The sequence below is a fragment of the Artemia franciscana genome, chromosome 9 (assembly GCF_032884065.1).
Source record: "Artemia franciscana chromosome 9, ASM3288406v1, whole genome shotgun sequence".
Classification (NCBI taxonomy): domain Eukaryota; kingdom Metazoa; phylum Arthropoda; class Branchiopoda; order Anostraca; family Artemiidae; genus Artemia; species Artemia franciscana.
The window spans coordinates 26,637,798-26,661,705 of NC_088871.1; the positions used below are offsets into that span (position 1 = coordinate 26,637,798).

At 37.7% G+C, this 23,908-nt stretch overlaps 1 protein-coding gene across 1 annotated transcript in view; it reads right to left on the bottom strand.

Annotated features, from left to right (window-relative positions):
* Positions 1 to 7,593: 7,593 nt before the first annotated feature.
* Positions 7,594 to 23,908, bottom strand: part of LOC136031212 (uncharacterized) — a 32,533-nt gene continuing 16,218 nt past the window's right edge. The window contains exon 3 of the mRNA XM_065710584.1: positions 7,594 to 8,443. Within this exon, the coding sequence (XP_065566656.1) occupies positions 8,308 to 8,443 (136 nt within the window). The 3' untranslated portion in view covers positions 7,594 to 8,307. The remainder of the gene's footprint in view (positions 8,444 to 23,908) is intronic.

Below are 23,908 nucleotides of genomic sequence, written 5' to 3' on the forward strand. Positions count from 1 at the left end.
AGTCTAGATCAGCTTGATTTCAACCTACCTGAATCCGCAGAAGTTAGTGCAAATAATCTTAACAAGATTCTTGCTTCTATCGTCCAGAACCTTCTGACATTGTCTTATCAATTACCTGCTGATGTTCTCCCACCTGCTTTCCCCTCCATATCTCCGTCTGAGATGGAGAGAAGAATTGGGAAACTACAAAAAACAAATGTCTGCCCCTTCGATATCCCGTTTTCACTTATAAGTGCTTTCAGTGGCTTTCTCTCAAAGCCCTTGTCTGTTACTTTGAATGAGACTACTGAGTCTGGTCAATATCCGAAAATTTGGAAATAGGGTTTCAAAACCCCCTTTAAAACAGAAAACCTGCCTCTGAAGGTGTTCGCCCTATTTCACTCACTCCTATATTCTCTAAACTACATGAAAGATTCCTTGCAGACAGGCTAAAGGAGAAATTCTTACCTTTTACTTACCTGAGACAATCCGGAAACGTCAAGTCCACTACTACTTACCATTACCTTGTTTTTCTTGTTGACTCAATTCTCGAAAAATTCTTCAAAAAACCTAATTGCAGGCTAAATTTAATTGCCATTGACCTTCAAAAAGCATTTGACCTTGTTAACTACAATATTTTAGTAGATAAACTTGCTACTGATTTCAATATTGATTCCTTACTGGTTAAATTGGTTGCCTCCTTTTTATCAAATAGATCACAGGTAGTCAAAAATTAGAATCGTTATTCCAGTCAACTTCCTGTCCACAATGGAGTGCCCCAAGGTATTCTCCTAGATCCTCTCCTTTTTTCTGTTATGATAAACAGCCTCGCTAAGGAATTTCCCGATAGATGGAAATTTGTGGATGACCTAGCGGTTGTTGAGACCTGCTACCAAAACTTAGTAAGCATCCTCAAAGATATTGCAGATGACGCTGCGGTCTTAGACATGAGAATAAGCGCCTTTAAATCTATGATAACGGAAATATATTTCCTTAAAACCTCATTCATTTTCCTCAACCCTGTCCCCCCATATGTTTCTGTGTCTTCCTTTAAGTTACGATTTCCTCGAATTTAAAGAGGGATATCCACTTTAAAGATATTGTCCATAAAGCTAATGCGTCCATGTCTCTCATTAAGCTCTTGAGTAAATTTAACGCTCCCCCTTTCCATTCTTTAAGGATCCATACTTTCATTATCTGCCAGCATATTGAATATGCTTGTCCTGTTTAGCATCCTGGCATCTTCCGTGATGAATCAGAAAAAATTGAATCCATAAACAAAAGAGCCCTTAGAATAATTTTTAAAGCAGCTAAGGTGCCATACTCGCTCCTTCTAAAGAGGGCCAAGCTGGAAACTCTTGAGCACAGGAAAATAACTTTGTGCCTCCGTTTTGCAAAAAATGCAATAATAAACCTTCGCACGGAAAATATTTTCCCAAAAAGACACTCCCTATCCAGACATCGCATGCCACTTAGTGTTTCTGAACCCGCTCCTATCTTGTCTCCCATCCCTTACTTAACCTCCAGGTATGAAAAAACCTTTGCCCCTTCATTACTGATAAAATAAACCACTAGTTATCCTTTTGTTCTTTGATACTGATGATACCCAAGTTTTATGTTCGTTTGATTCTTGTGTTCCCTCCCCTTGTTTACATGTTCTCTCTTAAACCTTTTTAACGCTAGTTTTATCTCACTCTTTTTTAGTTTTGTTTTTGTTTTTACCTTTTTAACTTTCTGACACTTTGCTGCTTAATTTTTTCCTTTGACTAATGAATGATTTTGTTGCTTTTGGCATTGTTTAGCCCATTTTTTAGCAGTTGTGTTATCTTTATGATTTTATTTTATTTGTATAGTTTTATGATTCCGAAATGTGAATTCGGGGCTAGTGATAGACATTTTTTGAAACCAAATATATTGTCTTATCTTACCTCAATCGGTTCAGTCATTGTCGCCACATTTGATGATGTGGGGAATTCCGTGATTTCTCCCAGCTTGTAGCTAAGACTGCATTGTCGTGCATCGTTGTTGCTGTGTAGTATTTTTGTGGTGTCCGTTATGATGGCTGGATATGCTGCGTTGGTTACTCTAAGTTGAGCAATCAGCGATTTTTACTCATTTATAATGCGATTCTGATCTTGAACTCTTTCCATCTGGACATCGATCAAGTCTAGGGCTAGTGATTCTGTATTATCATCCTGTTTCACAGTTATAGATGCTGCTGGGACCTGATTTTGTTTCTTGTAGAGTCCAAAGGATATCGTTCCTTCTCCGACCCATGATAAAGAGTGTCTTCCTAGACTAGTGCAAGGCTGTAGTATTTTTTTCAGTGTCTGTTGTCGAACGGCATATGTAGGAGCTGATTGGCAATTCAAGTGCATCAGTAATGCTGCTAGATGGCGCTCGGGTAAAAAACAAATTTGAACGTGTGCCACCTATGTAGTTGTCTTTCTCTGAATATGTGCCATTAGGTGGCAAGGTTTTTTCGTCAGGATTAGGATTCGACATATGTTTAGAGTTGACTTTGGAAAGTCCAGCGGGTTTGATTCACTCGCCGTCGCCCCTTGGGATCAAGCTTTCGTTTTGTTGACACGGCACGGCTGACATGCTACGTTTCATATTAGTTTTTCCTTTTTATATATCAGTCAGTCTGTCCCTTATTGTCATGTCACTTCATGCTGAGTGAACGTATTTCTCACACTTGCAGCATTTCATAGAGCTGGTGGTCATTTTTTTCTTGCACACAAGACAGAAGTTAGAAGTCCCAGATGTTTTAGCACTCTCATGAACATGTTTCTATGGTCGGGCTAGATGACCGACTAGATGTGTAAAGAGTTTTAATGGGATGAATTGACTATGTGCTAGTAACAGTTTACGGATCCAAGAGGGGGGTCGTCTTCGTCTTTCAATAAGCCAGTTTGAACCTTAAAAGGTGGAGAGGGGCAGAATCCTGGTCAGCAGGATAAAAAAAAGTTGGACAAAGATTCGAATTTAAAATTTCAGTCAGCAGGATACAGACGTTTGGTAAAAATATTCAAATTTAAAAATTTCCAATATGTACAAATCCGAATCCTTAGTGGATGTTTATATGTGCAGTTATAATCGTTTTTTTTTTCATGTTTCTCTCTATGTTGCAGTACCTTTCACTTCTTAATGTAGCATATCGGTCGCTTCTTATCTCAAGCTACTTCTTTCAGTACAAAAATGTCGGTGAATAATGAAAAGGGAAGCGTCAGTTCCTGCATACATATTCCCTGCATTTTAAAGGAGAGAAGTCCTGACAGGAAGACCGGCGCTTGAAAAAGGCAACTGACCCTCTTCTGTTTTTTTTATTCACACCTATTTAACGGCAACTGCAGGCTTGCAATTAGTACTTGTTGTAAAATATAGTTTTAAGTGAGGTTACTGAATTAATCACACAGGATCATTACAGGTGTAAGATAGAAACCAGTTTTAAAAACATTCTCATGGGAATTCTGTTGTAATTAGCTATTCAGTTAAGTCTGTTTATGCCATTAATAATCACTGCTCAGCTATCCAAGGCCAATAATTTGTTATTTCACTTATTGTGAAACCACTATAATGTATGCACAAATATGAATAATAAATAAAACCTACTTTGTAAGTACTAAGAGAAGATAAGCTTCTTTCTGGTTTAAACCTGTCACACGCCTGAATATTTTCTAAATCTTCGTCCAACCATTCGTGTAGTCAAAAAGAAACCCAGAATGCAAATCTTGTTATCCCTCATATAACATAATTTAAACCAAGTATGCTATATTTCTTTTGGTAAACACTTAAGTCCAAACTCATGCTTGCCCGATTGCACGAAAAAACTGTAAAACTTCTCAGGATGTGTTGCTGTCAATCCGCTTAAAAGTCTTATTTGACATTTTCATACTCCTGGGATAATTGCATAAAATTGTTTGGTAAACTGTTATCGAAGGAAGGGTCAGCAGAGAAATGTGTTTTCTATCTTACTTGTACTTGCTGCATGTTCAAACCGCATCGTGGCGCCCTGCAGACGACGATATTTTTGTTTCCAGAGATTTTGCTCGAGGGTGGCAGGCCCCATAATGTCAAGCCAGTGACGGTCCCAGCGTTGCCCAAATTTTCGGAAACCGCCAATGGGCTCTAGGTGAGACTTGACTGTGCAAGTCATGTTTTCTTCTGTCCTCTTGCTTTCTTCTTCCATGCTGATAGTGGAAGATATTTGAGGCATTATTGGTAATACGCTCTTCTGATTTCCCCATGTTGTGCCCAAACCACCCCAGACGCTCCATTTTGACAACATCAGAGACAATCTAGTAGGTAGGTCTGTAGACACGGGTATTTATTTCCGCTGCTAGTAATTCCCAGTCTCAGCTCTTGGAAGTGTGTCCGCCACTTTTAGATACATTTTCCCTACTTGTGAGCAGTTTCTCGTCTTTCGCTTTAAGCAGAGGGATGATAGGCTGCTTTTCTTCCCGGCACATTCCCCAAGAATCTGGTAAAGTTTCCTTGTATTATTTCGTGAGGCGGCTTTTTGCATCGCATCATCCATATTTGGTCAGTAGGCCTTTCTGTCAGCTCTAGCAGACTTATGGTATTCCTGATACAGCGATTTATATGCAGCGGACCTTTTGCAGGTTATCTCCTTTTCTTTAAAGAGAGACTTAGCGTTTTCTCAGAGATCCTTTTTTTAGTTTTTCGTTTTACAACTCCGAGAATGTTTGTTGCGGTTTCCTTCACGTGGACTATGAACTTGCTCCATTCTCTCTCTATCGTGGAAGCGGGGTATCTTGATGAGTTGGAATCGTGATAAATACCTTTGGCGTCGTCTTGTAGTAGGGCAAAGCGGTAGGAAAGTTCAAGGACAAAGGATTCTCGGTATTTATCTATTTTCAATTTAGAAACATCTTTTTTCTGACTTTGAGTATGGGCGCCTTCTTCGTACTGAGTCTATAACTTAGCCTGGTCCTTAGCAAGAAGTGGTCGGATTCAATTTTTTGATCCTGTGTCAGCACCTCCGTGCACCGTTGAGTCCAATATCATGGTGTTACACCTTCGAGATATAATCATTTAACCAATTTGAGCTTTCACTCTTCCATCATTGGATTCCTCACCTATCATTGGATAGGTGTGGCAGGGCTTGAGTCTAACCTAAGTATTAGTCACAGCAAGATTGTTCTACATTGCAAACATGAGCAGTCTGTTTCCATTAGAGTACCTTTCACCGAACGCAAAAATTGTCAATTACCTGTTCCGAGTCATTCAGCCTGCCACCGATCCTTGCATTAAAATCGCCTCCGATCATAAGTATATCTTTTCAGGGAATCCTGTCAATGACCATCTGAATTTCACTATAAAACTGATCTTATAGGTGCTCAGCTGCATCTCTGGTTGGAGCGCATACGCTAAGGACGGTTATGTTATTATTTTGGCCTTTAAATATCGCCCGTACAATCCTGCTAGATACTGCCTCATATTTGAGGAACCCAGTGGCCGCTTTTGGGGACAATATAAGACCTACTCCTGCTAACGCGAAGCTAGCAAATTGGTCCTTAGTTGTAAAATATGATCTTCTTCCCAGATATCGGCCTGGCTGTGACTGTGGGGCGTGCTTGGAACTTGGTTTCTTCTGAGATCCGGCAGTCACGAACACTTGGCTTCTTTAAGAGACAGATGAAAAGTTTCTTATTAAAGGCTTCTTATTAAATGTTTCTTATGGTTTATTTATTATTTTTTTTTCTTTTTTGGGTTGTTGTTTTGTTGGTGTTGTATCCTCGATGACGCGAGAATTTTAATTTGTATTTTATTGTCAGGTGATGTGAGGGTCGCTGTTTCGTGGGGACTGCCAGTGAGTTGATTTCTTATCCTTATATATTTATTTTTAGATGTTGGTTAGTATGTTTATGACAAGTTTTCTGATTCTTTATTTATTGTATGCCGTTTCCCAAATAACGGGCCATTGAGCCCTTTGGGATATTGTTTTTGTTGTTGTTATTTTATGAAAATAAATAGAACTTGAACTTGAAAGGTGTTGCTTCTAGGGTAGAGATGTCTCGTCCGTTCAGCCTTTTGTCAGAGACAAACAAGGTGTCAAGATTATACGTATGAAATAAAAGCATGCAATAAAAGTTAGTGTCCGGGGGCATTTTATCAAGCATAGGTTCCAGCAGCCCAAGCTTAGGCTTTATCTTCTTGATATGACGGTAGCTAGCCCACTTTTTGACGAGGGTGCAAGTGTCGTTGCATCTCATAAAATCAGAGATGTCGTAGCCAAACTTTTACTCTGCTTCACACTCATCATCGTATCTTTAGCTAGTCCACTTTTCGACGAGGGTGTAAGTCCCGTCGCATCACATAAAACCGGGGGTACCATAGCTAAACTTTTACTCTGTATCACGTTCATCATTTTTGCTGGACGTGTCTAGGGGATAAAGTTCATCATAAGGTCTCCGGTCTTGAAGCCACCCGGAGCTTGTTAGACACCACCTTGCTTGGCATGAAACTTATTGATGTTTACACATTTTCATCACTTTGAGGTGCGCTCGCGGATTTCTGATTCTATGAGATTCTTGGGACAGAGGTTTGAGCCCCATTGCATGGAGCTCCACTATTGCCGTGTAAATTTCCAGGCTTAGATATCCACTTAGAGCCTCAAATAGGCTGAATTTTTAGTGACTAAAACAATTCAGGAATTGTTTTGTTCTTTCTTGCTTTGAATCAAACAAAAATATGTGGTTTCAGCTTGTCATCCCAGGTTTTTGCTAAGTTGGACCAATTGGCCTATAAAGTAAACATGACATCTACTTGTAAGTGGAATTTAGGCTTATTTCACAAAGGAGATTTTGCTGCAAACAACGTCAAGTCATTTACTTCTATTATTTTCGGCTAATAAATTAAAGCTATTACAAGTTTAAACACATGCACTTAAAAATATTCCAGGTGATTTTTTTCAACGTCTGACTCATCTAGGGTATCCCTGGTTGACTCTGAGAAAGGAAGAGATGTTAAGTACTCATAGAAAGTTCTTAGAATAACAAGAGAATGGGATAGGGGGTATAGGTCCTTGTATTTCGCTGCGAAAAAAAAAAACAATCGGTCGTTTGTATTCACCCATTTTCTATTTCTCGGAACAGTGTTAATTCTTGTTTATTGAACTAGCTGTTTAGGCAATATATAAGCTCTTCTAAACAGGTTTTCTCAAATTTGTTATAAGGAACCTTGAGTTTTAAAGAGTATAAAATTGTTTGGCCTGTTTCTGGTTTGTATACTTCGTCAGACCTTTTGATGTGTGGTAAGTCAGTATCAATTAGATTCAGTGAATCCAATATTTTCTGTGGCTGGATACGAATGCAATCTGCATCCGCAATTTCCTGACGGACTCGCAGAAGAAGAAGAGATCTGAAATATTGAAAGACCGTTTTGTTTCCCGATTTCCTGTTTATCAAACAAGACACAAGAACCGAAGAAATAAAAGTATGCACCAATATGTTGCATATGCCCGGGACTTCATATGAACTAGAGAGGAGTTCTGAAATGTTGAGCCGTTATAAAGTTAGGTGCATTCAAATTTTGCTTATATACCCTTAAACTGATCTCTGCGAAAATTTCTTACAAAGCAAAAGGTAATTATATTCAACTGTACACTGTTTATTTTCGCAAACTTGGATACATAGTTCAGTTAACTTGACATTAATCGAAAGTGATGACTCTAAAAAGAAAACTAAAAATTTCTTACCTAGTGCGTAGGAGCTATGTCATAGTGCTGTAATTTTTTCCATTGTCAATTCTCTTTGAAAAGTAGAGAAAAAATGCGTCTCACCTGAATTTTGAAACTCCACGCATTCTTAAACAGTAGGTTTCAACAGGACACAGAATAAATGTAAGTATATACTGAAATATTCCAAAATTCTGGAAATAACCCACATCAGGAAGATACATTGATTCAGTTAGAATGTCAAAATTTTCCCAGGGTTGGCCATAATTGGATTTTTTTTTTATTTAGTCTTTGAGGTGTAGATGTAGGTGTACAAATACAATATCCACCACCAGCTGCATAGCCTGGAGAGCGCTCACCATTTTAGCAACAAATCTTTAGGTCGTTTTTTTTTCTACAAATATAGGAAATAACTATACATGGTCTGCAATATTGATAATAACATCATGCAATTCGTGTGGTCAATATCAATTACTTTTAAGTGACCTTAAAAGAATCTCATATTACTTGCTGTATATCAGTACAGAAGTAAATATTTCACAATTTTAATGTAAGGGCTCACTAGTTTTTCACAAAATTTTTGGCTATGCAACTGCCCAATGATTGACTTTGAAATTGCCCATTGTTTAGTAAGAGCCAAGGGAATCACATCCAGTATACAATGTTGAACAGTTTTCCCCCATATATCCAGAACCAGCAGCAGATGAAAAAGAGATAAATCCAGCTTGATGTCTGGAGTGTAGTAAGTAGCTCAGAGGAATCCTAAAAAAAAAAAACAACAACAAAAAACACACTATTGTACTGATAAGAATTGAAGCAACAGATAAAAAAATTCCAGGATCGACAACCCCCCCCCCCCATAACCTGGGGACAAGTGCTTTAAGCTATGCCCCGGAGGCGTATGAGATTTATAGGTTAGGGTTGGTCGAACAAATTTCGAAGGTGGATCATTTGATTAGAAATTGAAAGTCAAAGTTCATTTTTTAAGATTCAAATGGGTTCCGAGCCTAAGTAGCTCCTCCTCCCTTTTAGCCTTTCAATCCCTAAATCCATCCGAGTAAATTCTGAGATAGCCATTTTTTGAAAATAGTTCGAACATCAGATAACAAAAAATCTAGGGTCAAAACAATTCTCCAGAGCCCGGGGCAAGTTTTTTAAGTTATCCCCGGAGGGGTATTAGGTTTTTATCAATGGGTGGTCGTATAGACTTCGAAGGTGAATAATTTGGTTGGAAATTGGAAGTTCTAGTTACTTTTTTATGAGCCAAAATTTAAAGGAGTGCATCTACCCCCATTTACACAAACACTTTCTTTTCCCCAATTGCATCAAAAGAAAATTTTAATATAGCCAGTTTGTTTGAAATAGTCTAATGATAAGATAACAAAACCTTCATTGTCAACAACCCCCCCCCCCCCCCAAGAGCTACGGGAAAGTTTGTAACTTATGCCGCGGGGGTATATAAGGTTTTTTGAAGGAGATGGTTGTATAACCTTTCCCTTTTCCCCCAAACTTTTTCCTCTAAATGCGTCCAACTAAATTTTTTATATAGCCATTTTGTTCAAAATAGACCAATGATAATATAACAAAACTCCATGGATAAAACAACCCCCCCCCCCTAATCGTGGGGCAAGTGTTGTAAACTATACCCCCGGGGTGCATATAATTTCTTATGGAAAATATGGGCGTAAAAACTTTGGAGGGGGCTTATTCGATTGTAAATCAGAATTTGCCCCCCCCCCCCAAAGGATGTTCCCCAAATGGGTCCAATAAAAATTTGGAGATCCCTTTATTGTTCAAAATAGTTTAAAGATCAAATAACTAAAACGCCCGGGGGTAAGTGTTGTAAACTATGCCCCGAGGGCATATAATAGTCCAGGACTTTTAGGGTTTGACCCGGACAAAATTGCAATATAAACGAAAATTGTACCAAAATGATCAGAAAAAAATTCTGTACAACATACTAAAAGTCCCCATAAATCCGAGTGGGGCGAGTACCCGAAAAACAGGGGAAATGCGGGGGAAAATGGGAAAAATGCCGAACATGCCCAGAAAATAGTTTAAAATGAGTTTTCTGGGGTTTTCACATACGCTGATTACGAAATTGACATCTAAAATTCAGTATAGAAAAAGAGTACTACGGAAAACGGGGGAACAGGGGAAAGAGGGGAGAAAAGAGAAGAATACAGGGTAGGGGTAGAAAGCGGTTTGAAAGATATTTTCTGGGGTATTCCTATCTGGTGATTACGAAATTGAGAAATAAAATGATATAAAAAAATCGATTAACATAAAACGGGGAAATGGGGGGGGGGGGGAGGGGAAAAGGGAAATATACAGGGTAGGGGTAGAAAGCATGTGGAAATGTGTTTTCTGGGGTTTTTCTATCTGCTGATCACGAAACTGACCCCTAAAATGAAGGAAAGAAAACGAGAACCATGAAAACCGAACAAAACTGGAGGAAACAACGGAAAAGGGGAAGGGAGGCCTGACTCCTGAGCCAGCTGCTAATGGCTAATAAGTAGGCCTATGGACAAAATAACTCGCTTAAGTATCAAACTTGTACTTTCTTGAATCACAGACATTTCTTACAACCAATTGAATTACTAAACATAAAGAAAACAACCGCTTGGCAGTTATATATAAAATGGCTATTATATGTAAAATTTGCACTTTCGAAGGCAGTATAGTTGACTTGAAAAACACAGCATTGATATCACTAGTCGAGCTCCTCGTCTTCGACAATCTCGTTGTCCCTGTTCAAACAGTTAATACCCTGACATTCTCCGCACGCGAACGTACACGCTAATCCATTTTTCTTGCAGCTGCATCGCGAGTTCTCGCAGCCTGTCTTACAGTTGCATCTCACGACACTCAAAAGAGTCTGAGGTGCGGGCAACAAATGGGTCATCACAGGTGAGTATTTATGGTCTCTGAGGACCCAACCCCAGTCAGCCGGGTCGAGGTCAGCTGGTTCCCCTTTCCAACGGGATACCTGGAGGCGCACTCGCTGGGAGTGGAATGAAGCTGCAGCTTCGGTTGGCGGAAGCCTTTCAGGCTTAACAAACGCCGTAGTATTAGACGAAGAAACTTTTTCCAAGAAAATTCGATGTCGCAGCTTAGTGAGATCTTCGTTTGGTCGTGCTTTATACAAGCTGAGGAGAAGATATTCACCCGCTTTCACAATTTCATCTTTGGACGATGATTCATCCAGAAACACTTTGCATTTTTTTTCTGAACACTTCGCTCTTCTTCAAAAGAGGTAGCACAGCTTGCTTTCCAAGTCCGAAAACTCGTGAGGTCGTGTCACATCCCAAGAGTGCGTGCCCTACCAGAAGCAGCCTGGATACTTCTCCCATTTTTTTTTGCACTTCGTTGAGGCACCAGAACCGTGTTATCGCTTCTTTTGCGTTCGTTGACGATTCGAAGTAAAGTGTTTTTGCATTAGGCGGGAGGTGATACAAGAGTAGAATCAGAAGGTCAGTGTCGTTGCCAAGAACTATTGTTTCAGAGTTTTCTGCTTTCGTTACGGCAGTCTTCACGATTAGATAGTCAGCATCGTCCTTCGCATGGACGACTTCAAATCCTTTGGCTCTGAGTTTTTCCCCGATGTAGCTTATAATTCGCTGTTTGTTCTGAGAGTTGCTCAAAAACTCTTCCTTCTTTTTCTGGAGCTTCATCCCTAAACTGAAATCGATCACTTGATGCTGGCTTCCCTTACACCGTCGGTTGTGCGTAGCATCTTTCGTGGTTGGACCAGCGCTGTATCCATCGAAGACGCAACTAATAACCATTAATTCGGGCACCCAGGGAAAATAATGAATTAAACTTGGCTTAGTACTGAAAGAAGAGTTGCCGATACGCAAAATTATGCTTGACTTAAAAAAAAAATCTCGTCGTACCTTGATTTATCCTGCTACCATGTCACATGTGTAAGCATCCACGCAGACTGGGGACTATTGGATCCGCTAGATGTCATTCCGTCAGGATAGGTTTTGTCGTCGGCACTGGAACTCCGCGGTGACTAGTCTACCTTGCTTCTCTTACTGGATGTCGAATTAGAACAGGATTATGTTGACGAACCCACGCGCTTGTCGATAACGGCGAGGAATACGGAATAATGTAATTTCAGTATTTTTCCGTATTTCTTTCTCGAATTTTTTTTTGCCTTTTCCGAACCTATGGGGTAGCCGAACCTCTATAGATCTCCTGTATTTGTTCTCGAATTTTGTTTTAGACGTCAATTTTATAATCAGCAGATAGAAAAACCCTAGAAAACACATTTCCACATGCTTTCTACCCCTACCCTGTATATTTTCCTTTTTCCCCTCCCTCCCCCCCATTTCCCCGTTTTATGTTAATCGATTTTTGTATATCATTTTATATCTCAATTTCATAATCACCAGATAGGAATACCCCAGAAAATATCTTCCAAACCGCTTTCTACCCCTACCCTGTATTCTTCTCTTTTCTCCCCTCTTTCCCCTGTTCCCCCGTTTTCCGTAGTACTCTTTTTCTATACTGAATTTTAGATGTCAATTTCGTAATCAGCGTATGTGAAAACCCCAGAAAACTCACTTTAAACTATTTTCTGGGCATATTCGGCATTTTTCCCATTTTCCCCCGCATTTCCCCCTTTTCCCCTGTTTTTCGGGTACTCGCCCCACTCGGATTTATGGGGACTTTTAGTATGTTGTACAGAATTTTTTTCTGATCATTTTGGTACCATTTTCGTTTATATTGCAATTTTGTCCGGGTTCGACCCTTTTTTGAGCTAAAAGTCCTGGACTATAAGGTTTTATGTAAGGGATGGTCGTATAAACTTCAGAGATGGCTTGTTTGCTTCGAAATCTAAAGTTCTAGTTACATTTTTAATAGTCATCAAAAATGATCAGAAGGTATCTTCCCCCTCCCCTTCGAAGGTATTTCCTCAAATACATCCGATAAAAATTTTGAGATAGCGGTTATATTCAATAGAGTCCAAAATTCAAATTACTTTAAATTAGGGGTTAAGAAATCCCCCATTGCACTAAGGACAGGAATTGTAACTTATATAGGTTTTAGTTTCTTAAGAATTAAAAGTAATCAAAAAGTACCCCCTCCCCTCTATTGTGCCTTTTTTCTCAAATGTATTTTAATAAAATTTTGAAATAGCTATTTTGTTCAAAATAATTCAAAATTAAAATTACTGTAACTTTGGGGTGGAAAAATATTCCCTAGCCCATGGGGCAAGGATTGCAATTTATATAAGTTACCTATTATTACAATATCAGGCTCTGTGGAAGGGATGGTCAGGTTAACTTTGGAAGGGGCTCATTCGATCGGAAATTGAAACTTCTAGCTCTTTTTTGAAGATAAAAAAGTGATAACTGGCCATCTAGCCCACGCCCCATATTCCTAAAGGGCTCCTGGTCAAAACTTGGAGATACTCATTTTGTTCAAAATAGTTCAAAGTCCAAACAATTATGCTTCTGTTGTTGACCCTTCCCCTCCAGCCCTGGGGAAATGGCTCCAGGTTACGGAACTTAATTATTATCACTTTGTTTACTTTAATACTTGTATTTAGTGATTTATGTGGTAACTTCGATTTACGGTGCACGGGCTGTACGTTTTGCAAGTAGCTTATTGTTACATTGAAACTTTGTTTACTTTGAAACCTTGTTAACTTTGATCCTTTCTTTACTTTTGTACTTTCGTTACTTTGATATTTATTGTTTGATATCAGTTTTGATACTTTGACGAAAGTTCGATGTAGAAAAAAACATCATTTTTTTTTAAATTGGTAGTTTTTAAAAACTTGAGACTTTTTACGATAAGAAAACGAACAAAAATTAATTAAAAAGCTTTCCGAAACTTTTTTCGCCAATTCTTTCCAAAAGAATTGGGGTTTATGTGCTTTTAATGAATGGTTTATTCACTATAAACAAGAGAAGGACTACTGCCCGTTGTCTAAACGGTAAAAATATCATTCTCGTACTTAAATAACCAAGTCTCTTACTTGGATTTATCATTCTCTTACTAAGTTGCTGCATAAGTTTTGCAAAATTAGTTTGCCTTTTTTTTATTATAGTAACTGGGAGAACAGAGTTCAAACACAAGTGAGAATTGGATTAAGGATTGGTTGTTAGACCACGGTCATTTTCAGAGTGTAGGGGTTACGTACTTCTACGACTACAAACAAGAGTATCCTCACTACCCGTTTCTCTAAGGGTAAAAGTACACGTTCTGCGTATTTGGCGCTCTACTAAAAGTAATTATGTTACAATTTAATTTTCTTTATTATTAAAACGTCGAAAGTAAAACGAAAATTGCAATTAAACCAGACCAGGATTTACCAGTAGGCCCACTATGCTCTGTGGCTTTCACCATTCCCCAAGCTTTGGGAATATCCCTAAAAATCATGCAAAAATGGGCAAGCAAAAAGGCTCAGACCAAAGCTTTAAATCTGGCCTGGGTGAAAAAATCTTGATCTGTTGAGCTTTCGGCAATTAATATCATTACGTATCCAATATCCAATCTAATTTATTAGTTCTTACAAAACTGTTAATTTATTTTGGAATAAAAAAATTTGAAATAAGGAATTTTGAAAAACATGAAACTTTGGCAATCAAACATGAACAGAAACTAATTAAAAAAAAAATCTTTCCAAAAAAAATTCTAGAAAAAAGTAAAGACAATATTAAACTTAAGATCAGAAGAAATAGAAACCTAAAATAACTCAAACTCAAAACAAAACAAAAATTACTATTAAGAATAAATTAAACCCAAAACGAACGGAAATTAAACAAACAATCATAGCAAAAAAAAAATACAAAAGGTACTAATATAAACGAATAAATAGATCCCAAAACGAGTAAAGCTCAAGACGAATATGCAAATCAAGCTTAAAACGAAAAAAAAACTCTACAAAGAAGAGTTTAGGTTATGCCTCCTGTAGAAGACTAAAACCTACTGCGTCATTGGTGCTTTACTGGAAACAAATTATATTACAAATATTGTCTTTATACTTATTACAACAGTGAAAATAAGCATAAAAATTAAAGTAAAATCAAGCTTTTTACTGATGAGCTTTCAGCAATTAATGTCATAATATACCAAATATTTAGTTTAATTTTATTAGTTCTTTCCAAGACTGTTCAAGGCAAATATAGCTTTACTACAAACAAGAGTTTGGAAACTGTCCCCTTTCCTAACAGTAAAAGTCTAAAGCCTACTATTTCATTGGTGCTTCAATGAAAACGAATTATATTACAAATATTTTCTTTTCAGTTATTGCAGCATTGAAAAGGAAAATAAAGTTACAGTGAAATAAAATCTTTTACTGATGATCTTTTAACAATTAATAGCATTATATATTAGACATTCAGTTTGATTTTATATGTACTTTTCAAGACTATTCAAGACACATACAGTTTTCAGTAAAGCACCAATGACGCAGTAGGTTTTAGAATTTTACATTGAAAGAAGGAGGTGACACGCAAACTCTTCTTTGTAGAGATTGTTGTTCGTTTCAAGCTGGATTTGCATATTAAATTTAAGTCTCACTCGTTTTCAGATTCATTTACTTATTTATATTAGTAATTATTGTCTGTTTATTGTCTGTTATTTAATTTCTGTTCGTTTTGGGTTTCATTTCTGGTTGCTTTAAGTTTGAGTTAGTGTAGGTTTCTATTTCTTCTGATCATAAGTATTATTATAAAAAAAAACAATTTTTTCAACTGCAAGTAAGGAGCGACATTAAAACTTAAAACGAACAGAAATTGTTCCGTTTATGAAAGGGGTTTTTCCCTCTTCAGCCCTATCCTCTTTGCGCTACAGTTTTTCTCTTTCACATAACTCTACTTTTTAAACAATAAAAAGCTTTAGCGTAAAGAGCGAGGGGTTGAAGAAGGGAAAAACCCATTCGTATACGGAATAATTTCTGTCCGTTTTAAATTTCAATGTCGCTCCTCACTTGCAGTTAAAAAATTTTGTTTTTTATTTAATAAAACTTAGGATCAGAAGAAATAGAAACCTACAAACCCTTTTTTATTTAATTGGTGACCGTTTTTGAATAAATGCATGTTTTGATTTTGGCTCACTGCACATGAATAATTAAACGAAATTGGTATAATAATTTTTTTAATTTTTGCTTAATGGCTTTTTCATAGTTTTGACCGGAAGATTTTGATTAAAAAGTGGTTGGGGAGGAGGCCTAGTTGCCCTGCAATGTTTAGTTACTTAAAAAGGCTACTAAAGCCTTTTATTTTCTTGCGAACGTTTTTATTAGTAATAAATATAAGTAATTTACGATTTAACTTACGTAACGAACTTCTATATTTGTATATTTTTATTACGTATATGGGTAGACTATTATTATGTCTACTTCATTACGTATATATATATATATATATATATTTATTTATATATTTATATATATATATATATATATATATATATATATATATATATATATATATATATATATATATATATATATATATATATATATATATATATATATATATATATATATATATACATATATATATATATTATACTTTCACTGCTTGGCGAATATACACCTGCTCAGTGAAATCTATACCTAATAAAAATTCATGCGAAATTTTTAAATTTTCAAATAATTAACCCGTTATTCAAGGATTTTCCTCTTTGGATGAATCTGTTCCCACCAAGGCTTCGCATCAAAGTAACGCTCGATAAAGCACTTGCTGAAAACTTTGATTTTCATATTAGATTAAATAGAAAAACTAGTTTTTTCAACCGAAAGTGAGGAGCAACATTACAACTTAAAGCGAACAAAAATTATTACATATAAGAAGAGGATTGCCCCCTCTTCAACACCACCCTCATTACTCTAAGGATTTTGAGCACTTTAAAAAAGCTTCTTATTGTTCTAATTAACGACCCTTGTGTTGAAACCTCTAAAGTAGGGTGAAACCTACTTTAGAGCTTGAAACCTCTAAAGTAGGGTTTCCTGATACGCTAAATCTGCTGGTGTAATTATTGTTAAGATTCTATGACTTTTAGAGGGTGTTTCCCCCATTTTCGTAGACCATGCAAATTTTTCTCAGGTTCGTAGCCTTTAATGTGTTAAACTAAACTTTATGAAATTTAAATATTTGATTGTTTTTAACAAATGCGAGGATATCTGGCCTAATCTTCACGGAGAAATCCACCTCCACTTGAAAATATTACCTAGACAGTGTGAATTCAGGTGAAAATTTACCAAGGACAATTACCCTTAACAACTTCACGCATAAAACTGAGAAGGATAAGAGAAAGCAGGACACACAGGAAGAATTCCCAGTAGTAAATACTATGCGTAAACAATGGACTAATTTATAACTTGAAATCCTTTCCCCTGGGGCTGTGTGTGGGGTGGGGGGTCATGTCCTATCAAAAAGCATAGTTATTAGGTCTTTGGACTATGATTAACAAAAGGCCTGTCTCCTAATTTTGATCGGACGATTTTGGGAAAAAATTAGTGGGGGAGAGGGCCTAGTTTCTTTCTGATCTTGTTGGTTATTTAGAAAGGGCACTAGAAATTTTAATTTCCAATCAAGTGAGCCTTCAAACGATATTCTAGGACTACTAGGTTGATACGATCACTCCTGGGAAAAATAACAGCAAAAAAACAAACAAACACGCATCCGTGATCTTTCTTCTGGCAAAAAATACGAAATTCCACATTTTTGCGGATAGGAGCTTGAAACCTCTAAAGTAGGGTTTCCTGATACGCAAAACTGCTGGTCTAATTATTGTTAAGATTCTATGACTTTTAGAGGATGTTTCCCCCCCCCTTTCGTAGATCATGTAAATTTTTCTCAGGTTCCTAGCCCTCAATGAGTTAAACTAAACTTTATGAAATTTAAATATTTGAGATCAGTACAATAAGCTGATTCTTTTGATATATCTATTTGGTGTGAAAATTCTGTTTTGTAGAGTTTAAATTACTATTGAGCCGGGTGGCTCCTTACTTGAACTTCGTTCCCACGAACTGTAAGTGTTGACCGAAGATGTCAGTCAACAGTGTTGAACCGAATGTTGAACCGAAGATGTCGGTCCCAGTGTTGATCGAAGATGTCGAGGACGTAGAACTTAAAATGTTAACCAGAGGAGACCAGAGAGAGAGAGAGAGAGTGCACGAATTATATACTGATGTACATCGAAAACAGAGGTTCACTGTTGACCGAAAGAGGTTGAATGAGAAGTATAGGTAATACCGTCCGAAGGCGTTTGGACACAGCATGTATAAGCTATTGACCAAAAGGGGTGAGAATTCTTGGTGAAAGAGCATTCGGATAGCTGACCAAATGGGGTTAAAAACAGAGGAACCACTATTAGATTAAATACTAAAAAACAGAATATACGGACCTTGGACTACACGAGGCTTGAAATTAATCATAAGCGGGATAGAGATTCTATCTTCCTTTTCACACTTCCTATTAAAATGCCTATCTTGAAGTTTTGAACCTGAAGCAAATTCAAGAGCTCAAAAGAACCTAAAGCTATTACAAGTTGTCTTTTGATCGGTTTGTTTGACCAAAAAAAGCAATAACATATTGAATTTGCATCTGCTAAGCCCTCCCTTAAGTTTCTACACTCATGGGTTCTATATGAAGCTGGTAAAAAAGACATGAGAAACAAATCCTTTTTTTAGTAGGTCAACATTATTGTGTTGGCTATGCATATTCCTTATTAATGACTTATCTTCATATTGCAGTGTAATATAAGAGTGCAATAGAACATACTCAGTGGAATGGAATCTTTTCCAATTTCGAATGTAATTTTACACAGGGAAACAACAACAACGGGGACGCTGGGGGGCCCAGGGGATATATAAATGACGACGGGGAGACAGGGAATCTGCTAAGCCCTCCCTTAAGTTTCTACACTCATGGGTTCTATATGAAGCTGGTAAAAAAGACATGAGAAACAAATCCTTTTTTTAGTAGGTCAACATTATTGTGTTGGCTATGCATATTCCTTATTAATGACTTATCTTCATATTGCAGTGTAATATAAGAGTGCAATAGAACATACTCAGTGGAATGGAATCTTTTCCAATTTCGAATGTAATTTTACACAGGGAAACAACAACAACGGGGACGCTGGGGGGCCCAGGGGATATATAAATGACGACGGGGAGACAGGGAATGTTCGATTAGCAATCACCATCAACAAAGCTCAAGGGCAATCATTAGAATAATGAGGTATAGATCTGAATACAGATTGTTTTTCCCATGGACAATTATATGTTACATGTTCAAGAGTCGGTAAACCTGACAATCTATTTACATGCACAGACAATGGGACAGCCAAGAATGTTGTATATTCGCAAGTTTTACGCAGTTAAAAAAATATATAAGCGTTCTTTTTAAGTGACTGAAAAGAATAGAGGCTTCTTACCCCGCCTTTTTTTCCCAAAATCGTCCAATCAAAATTTTGAAATAACCATTTTGTTCAACATAGTTGAAAGGCCCAATGATTATGTCTTTGGATGTAACATGACCCCCTCCCCCCACAGCTCCAGAGGAAATGTCCTTAAGTTACAAAATTGACCCATTGTTTACGAATAGTATATGTTTTTGGGAAATATGCATACATTTTGGGGTGGGAGGGGATGCATTTTCTGCGGGGAGCTTTTCCAAGGGGGAAGTTTCATGGGGATGAACTCTTTCATGAGAAATTTTACTCTGAGGGAATGTTCCAGAATTTCTGTACACAATTCTGTTTGATATGTCTTGCTTTCTCTTTTCCGTCTCAATTTTGCTTGTGGAGTTGTTAACGAGTTAGCACGAATTCTCAACGAGTTAGGATTGTTTAGAAGACATTTCCCTCGGAAGAGTTACTTCCCTGTGGAGATGGGGCTATATTTCCTGGCATTATTTAAAAAACGATCAGAAAAAAAAATCAACAGATAGTAAGGAGCAAAGTTAAAATTTAAAACAGAGAGAAATTTTTACGAACATGAAGGGGTTCGCCCCCTTTTCAACACCTCATTCTCTACGCTAAACTTTGGATTTTGTCCCGATTCCTCAAGAGCGGCGACTTCTGAGACACAAGGGTCATTTAATTAGAAAAATAAAGAGCTTCTTTTTAAAAGTACGAAATAATTTCTCGTAAGAATCATGCGTACAGCTAGTTAGTGATATAGTAGAGAAAGGAGTAATAAGAGGAAAAAAGTGAGAATACGATTTGTGTACAAGCAAAACTCAGAAGTGAGAAATTGACGATATTAATTAAAATATATGGATTGAGCCCAGAATGAAGAAAATACAACTACAAACTTCAGTTAAAATGTGAAACGTCCTGGTTCGGCTGTCTCAAAACCCATCAAGACGAGGTCATCCAAATAGTCATCGTTCATCATTGTACGTAAAACGTGTCACGACCAGTTTCAGTCTGCTGAAGCTTCTTTTCAAGATGGTCAAAGTTGGTGATGCTGTCACAATCCTCTGGTAAACCGACAAGCCAGTCGGGAGTCTCAATTTAATCGCATAAATTTCACAGAATAGGTCTCAAAGATGATCCAATCAATAATTTTATAACTTTTGCCCTCAGTCCTGACTAATAGCTGTAACATGAGTTCCGCAAAATCTAGGTTTTTCTCCGGGAATATCGTCGTGACTTCGAAAAGGCTTTCATGCCACTGAGTTCTTTAGCATAGAACAAGTTCCAGTCATCCAGCGGGTTGGCTCCAGGGTTAGAACTTGCCTCTGGATAATGAGCAGGTGGATGCATAGGATATTTTTAATGTTGCAACGTGGCCTTGGCGAGGGTACCAACTTTTTCCACTGCTGCTTTTGATGCCTCGATTTCCCTCTCTGTTTGATCAGTTGTACTGAGTTATGTGTTTGCTATCACAAGATCAAGCTGTTCAGTCTGAAGCTTTTCTGCAAGATCCTTCGTCTTAAACTGGACTTGGCATTTGAACATCAGAACAAAATCAAAGCAGGAAATGTGGCTATGCAAAAGTTTGAATTTTTCTTTTAGTATCCTATCCTCGTTCTGTTTTATTAGCTCCTTGAGAACTTTAACAATAGCGTCAAAGCTGGTCGACAACGCTGTCAAACTCTCTGATCTGCAAATCCATCTTGTCATTGACAGGTTGTTAGGCTTCAGTGTCTATTCAGCACTCAGCTCAATTACTCTTTTGTAAGCAATAAGTCGTTTCTTTCGACCCGTAAAGAAGAAATGCAATTCCTGTGAGATTCTAACATTTTTGGACTCTGAAGGCATTGCTGCAGGGGTGCACAATGAGATTCTCTCTATGACCCATTTGAGTTTAGCATACTTGTCTTTCCAGTTCGGCTCGTTTGTATTCCTGGACACCCTATTGAAGGGCAGACATATTGTTTGCGTAATCATAAAACACAAGCACCTCTTTGCTTGCGCCTTCCTTTTCTAAGACTTCTAGAATATTTTCAGCAGTAATGCAGGGCCAATTTATGAAGTTTGAAACTGACACGTGGATCGCTTGGATGGGCGTCGCTCTCATTGGCATCAATACTGAACACCTAACCTGGTCTAAAATATGACTGCGACCTTGCTGCCCTGCAAGTAACGGGTACTAGTTGCTACCGAATGAAGTTTTCACCCATTCCTTCCAGTAGTAAAACCGCTGCATTTGCCGACTGAGATCAACATTTTCATGTTCTTCATTTAGCCGAATGAAAAATTGTGACGTCATCCGTATCCGTAAAATTAGGGCACGCGTTGGCAAGACCGCTGCATTCACCGACCAAGATTAAGATTTGGTAGATGTCATGTCATTAATTTAATGTTCTTTAAGTAGCCGAATGGAAAATTGTGGTACTATCTTATGTGACAGCGTCTCCGTATAAATCCGAATAAGAAGTAGAAGAAGAAATCACTTCACGAGTCGGAAAAACCACTAGATTTACCAACCAAGACGAAGACTACAGTACACTTCATGTCATTATTTTCACATTCTTTGTTTAACCGAATAAAAATTTTGGCACTATCTGTAAAGTAACGACACGAATCAGTAAAACCGCTGCATTTACCGATCTAGATTCAGATTTTGGTAGATGTTATGTCATTATTTTCATGTTCTTTGTTTAATCAAATGGAAAATTGTGGTGCCCTCTGAAAAACCACTGCATGACCCGGTACGACCATTACATAAAGTATGGTTAAAAAGTACAAAAAAGGTACCCAGGAGAGACATGTGCCAGATAGTTCATGTGGCCTAATTTATCCAGTTAGTTAATTCTTCACAGATACATTTTAGTATAAAAGGGCATGTTCAATCTTGTTAAAGCCGTGATCATGCAAGTAAGTTGAACCTGCATGCTTGGACTCACACGTTAGCCTACCTCCGTCATTCAACTGACGTATATTTAGCAGAACAATAAAATTATTGCATTTATTTTAAACTGGACTCAAACAGGGAAAAAAACATATTAGGTCTAGCTACGAATGGCTATGTAAAAGTGAGTCCTGACTCGTTGCAAAAACAAGCTAAGTCCTAATTATGCATGAAAACGGTCCAAATCTGAAACAAGTGAAGTCCTGACACGGTGCAAAACACATTTAAACCTGAATTTAAAATCCAAACCTGATTTTGGAAAAAAAATGACAGAGTGCAGGGAAGAGCAAAGTCTAGTCAGTTTTAAAACGAGTTATAGAAAGAATCTACTAAGTTCTGACTTGTTGCAAAGATGAGCTAAGTTCTAACTCGGTGTAAACATGAGCCGTGAATCAGTTCAAAAACGAGCTAATGGACAGATACTGTGAATGGATGAGCAGGTCGTGACTCTCCAAAACGAGCCTTGTCTTAATCAGAGGTAGGGTATTAACGCTGCCTAAGTAAAGAGCCATATGCTTTCAATGAGTTATTTTTTTTCTATGTATGTTTTCAGTCACTTCATAGAGAGGGTGTTGTAAAAACTTCAGAAGGGGCTGATTCGATAGAAAATTTAAAATTCTGGCTCACCTATGCCCTTTTTTGCTAACCGGCCTTCCGTGATCCCCTAATACTCCTGATTAAATTTGTTTTATAGCTGTTTCAAAATAGACGAAAAGTCAGATCGATATGCCTTCACGGATGACACAACCCTAACAGCCTTTTGGGCAACGGAGCTAATAATATGAATTGCCAGCTGTGCACAATTAGGTTACATAATGAAAAAAAAGGGGGGGGGGGTTGGTATTGAGTTCATGACTGGCTTGAAACTTAAATGGATCGTTTTGTGTGTTTCATGGGGAGCAAACATTATATTGCAGTAGGTAGCCTAGAATTCTGTCAAAAAGGCCCTTTCCTCTTGCCAGTTTGAGACTTAAAGTCCTTGTACCAAGAGGAACTAAATTTAAAAAGATGTTCTTGGGGATCCTTCCCCCCACCATAAAAAAGTGCGGCATAAATTTTTTCCCTACTGGCTCTAAATTTATGTCCATAAGTCCTTGGGCTATACAGACTTGAATTCAGGAGCAAAAATTAATAGAAAAACTTTCTCCTCCCAAAACAGTGACTAACAAGAGGCCAGTAAATGTTCCCCACGACCTTTTTTGCATGGTTGCAGTATGCACATAGCACCTTTCTTTTTTTTCATCATCCTTCTCAACACACACTGGACGTTTCAGCTTAATACCACAAACCGTTCCTGAGGCATTGCTCATACGTCCTCTGGACACCCTTTACTGCGCATAGTGTGTTATGATTTAGTTCAACACCGTTAGAACATTCCCCCCAAATTTTTTCTTAATACCCTTAGCTTTAGTAGCAGAAGCAGTAACTTTCTCCTCCCAAAACAGTGACTAACAAGAGGCCAGTAAATGTTCCCCACGACCTTTTTTGCATGGTTGCAGTATGCACATAGCACCTTTCTTTTTTTTCATCATCCTTCTCAACACACACTGGACGTTTCAGCTTAATACCACAAACCGTTCCTGAGGCATTGCTCATACGTCCTCTGGACACCCTTTACTGCGCATAGTGTGTTATGATTTAGTTCAACACCGTTAGAACATTCCCCCCAAATTTTTTCTTAATACCCTTAGCTTTAGTAGCAGAAGCAGTAATAGTATATAGTAGTAGTAATAACAGCAGCAGTAATTGCAGTAGCAGTAATGGTAGTAGCAGTAGTAGCAGTAGTAGAAGTAGTAGTAGTAGGATGCAAATGTTGCCTTTTGATTAGTTCAATATCTCCCACAACAAGCCCTCTAGGCTTCAACTTGACACACCGAGCCGTTCCTAAGATATTT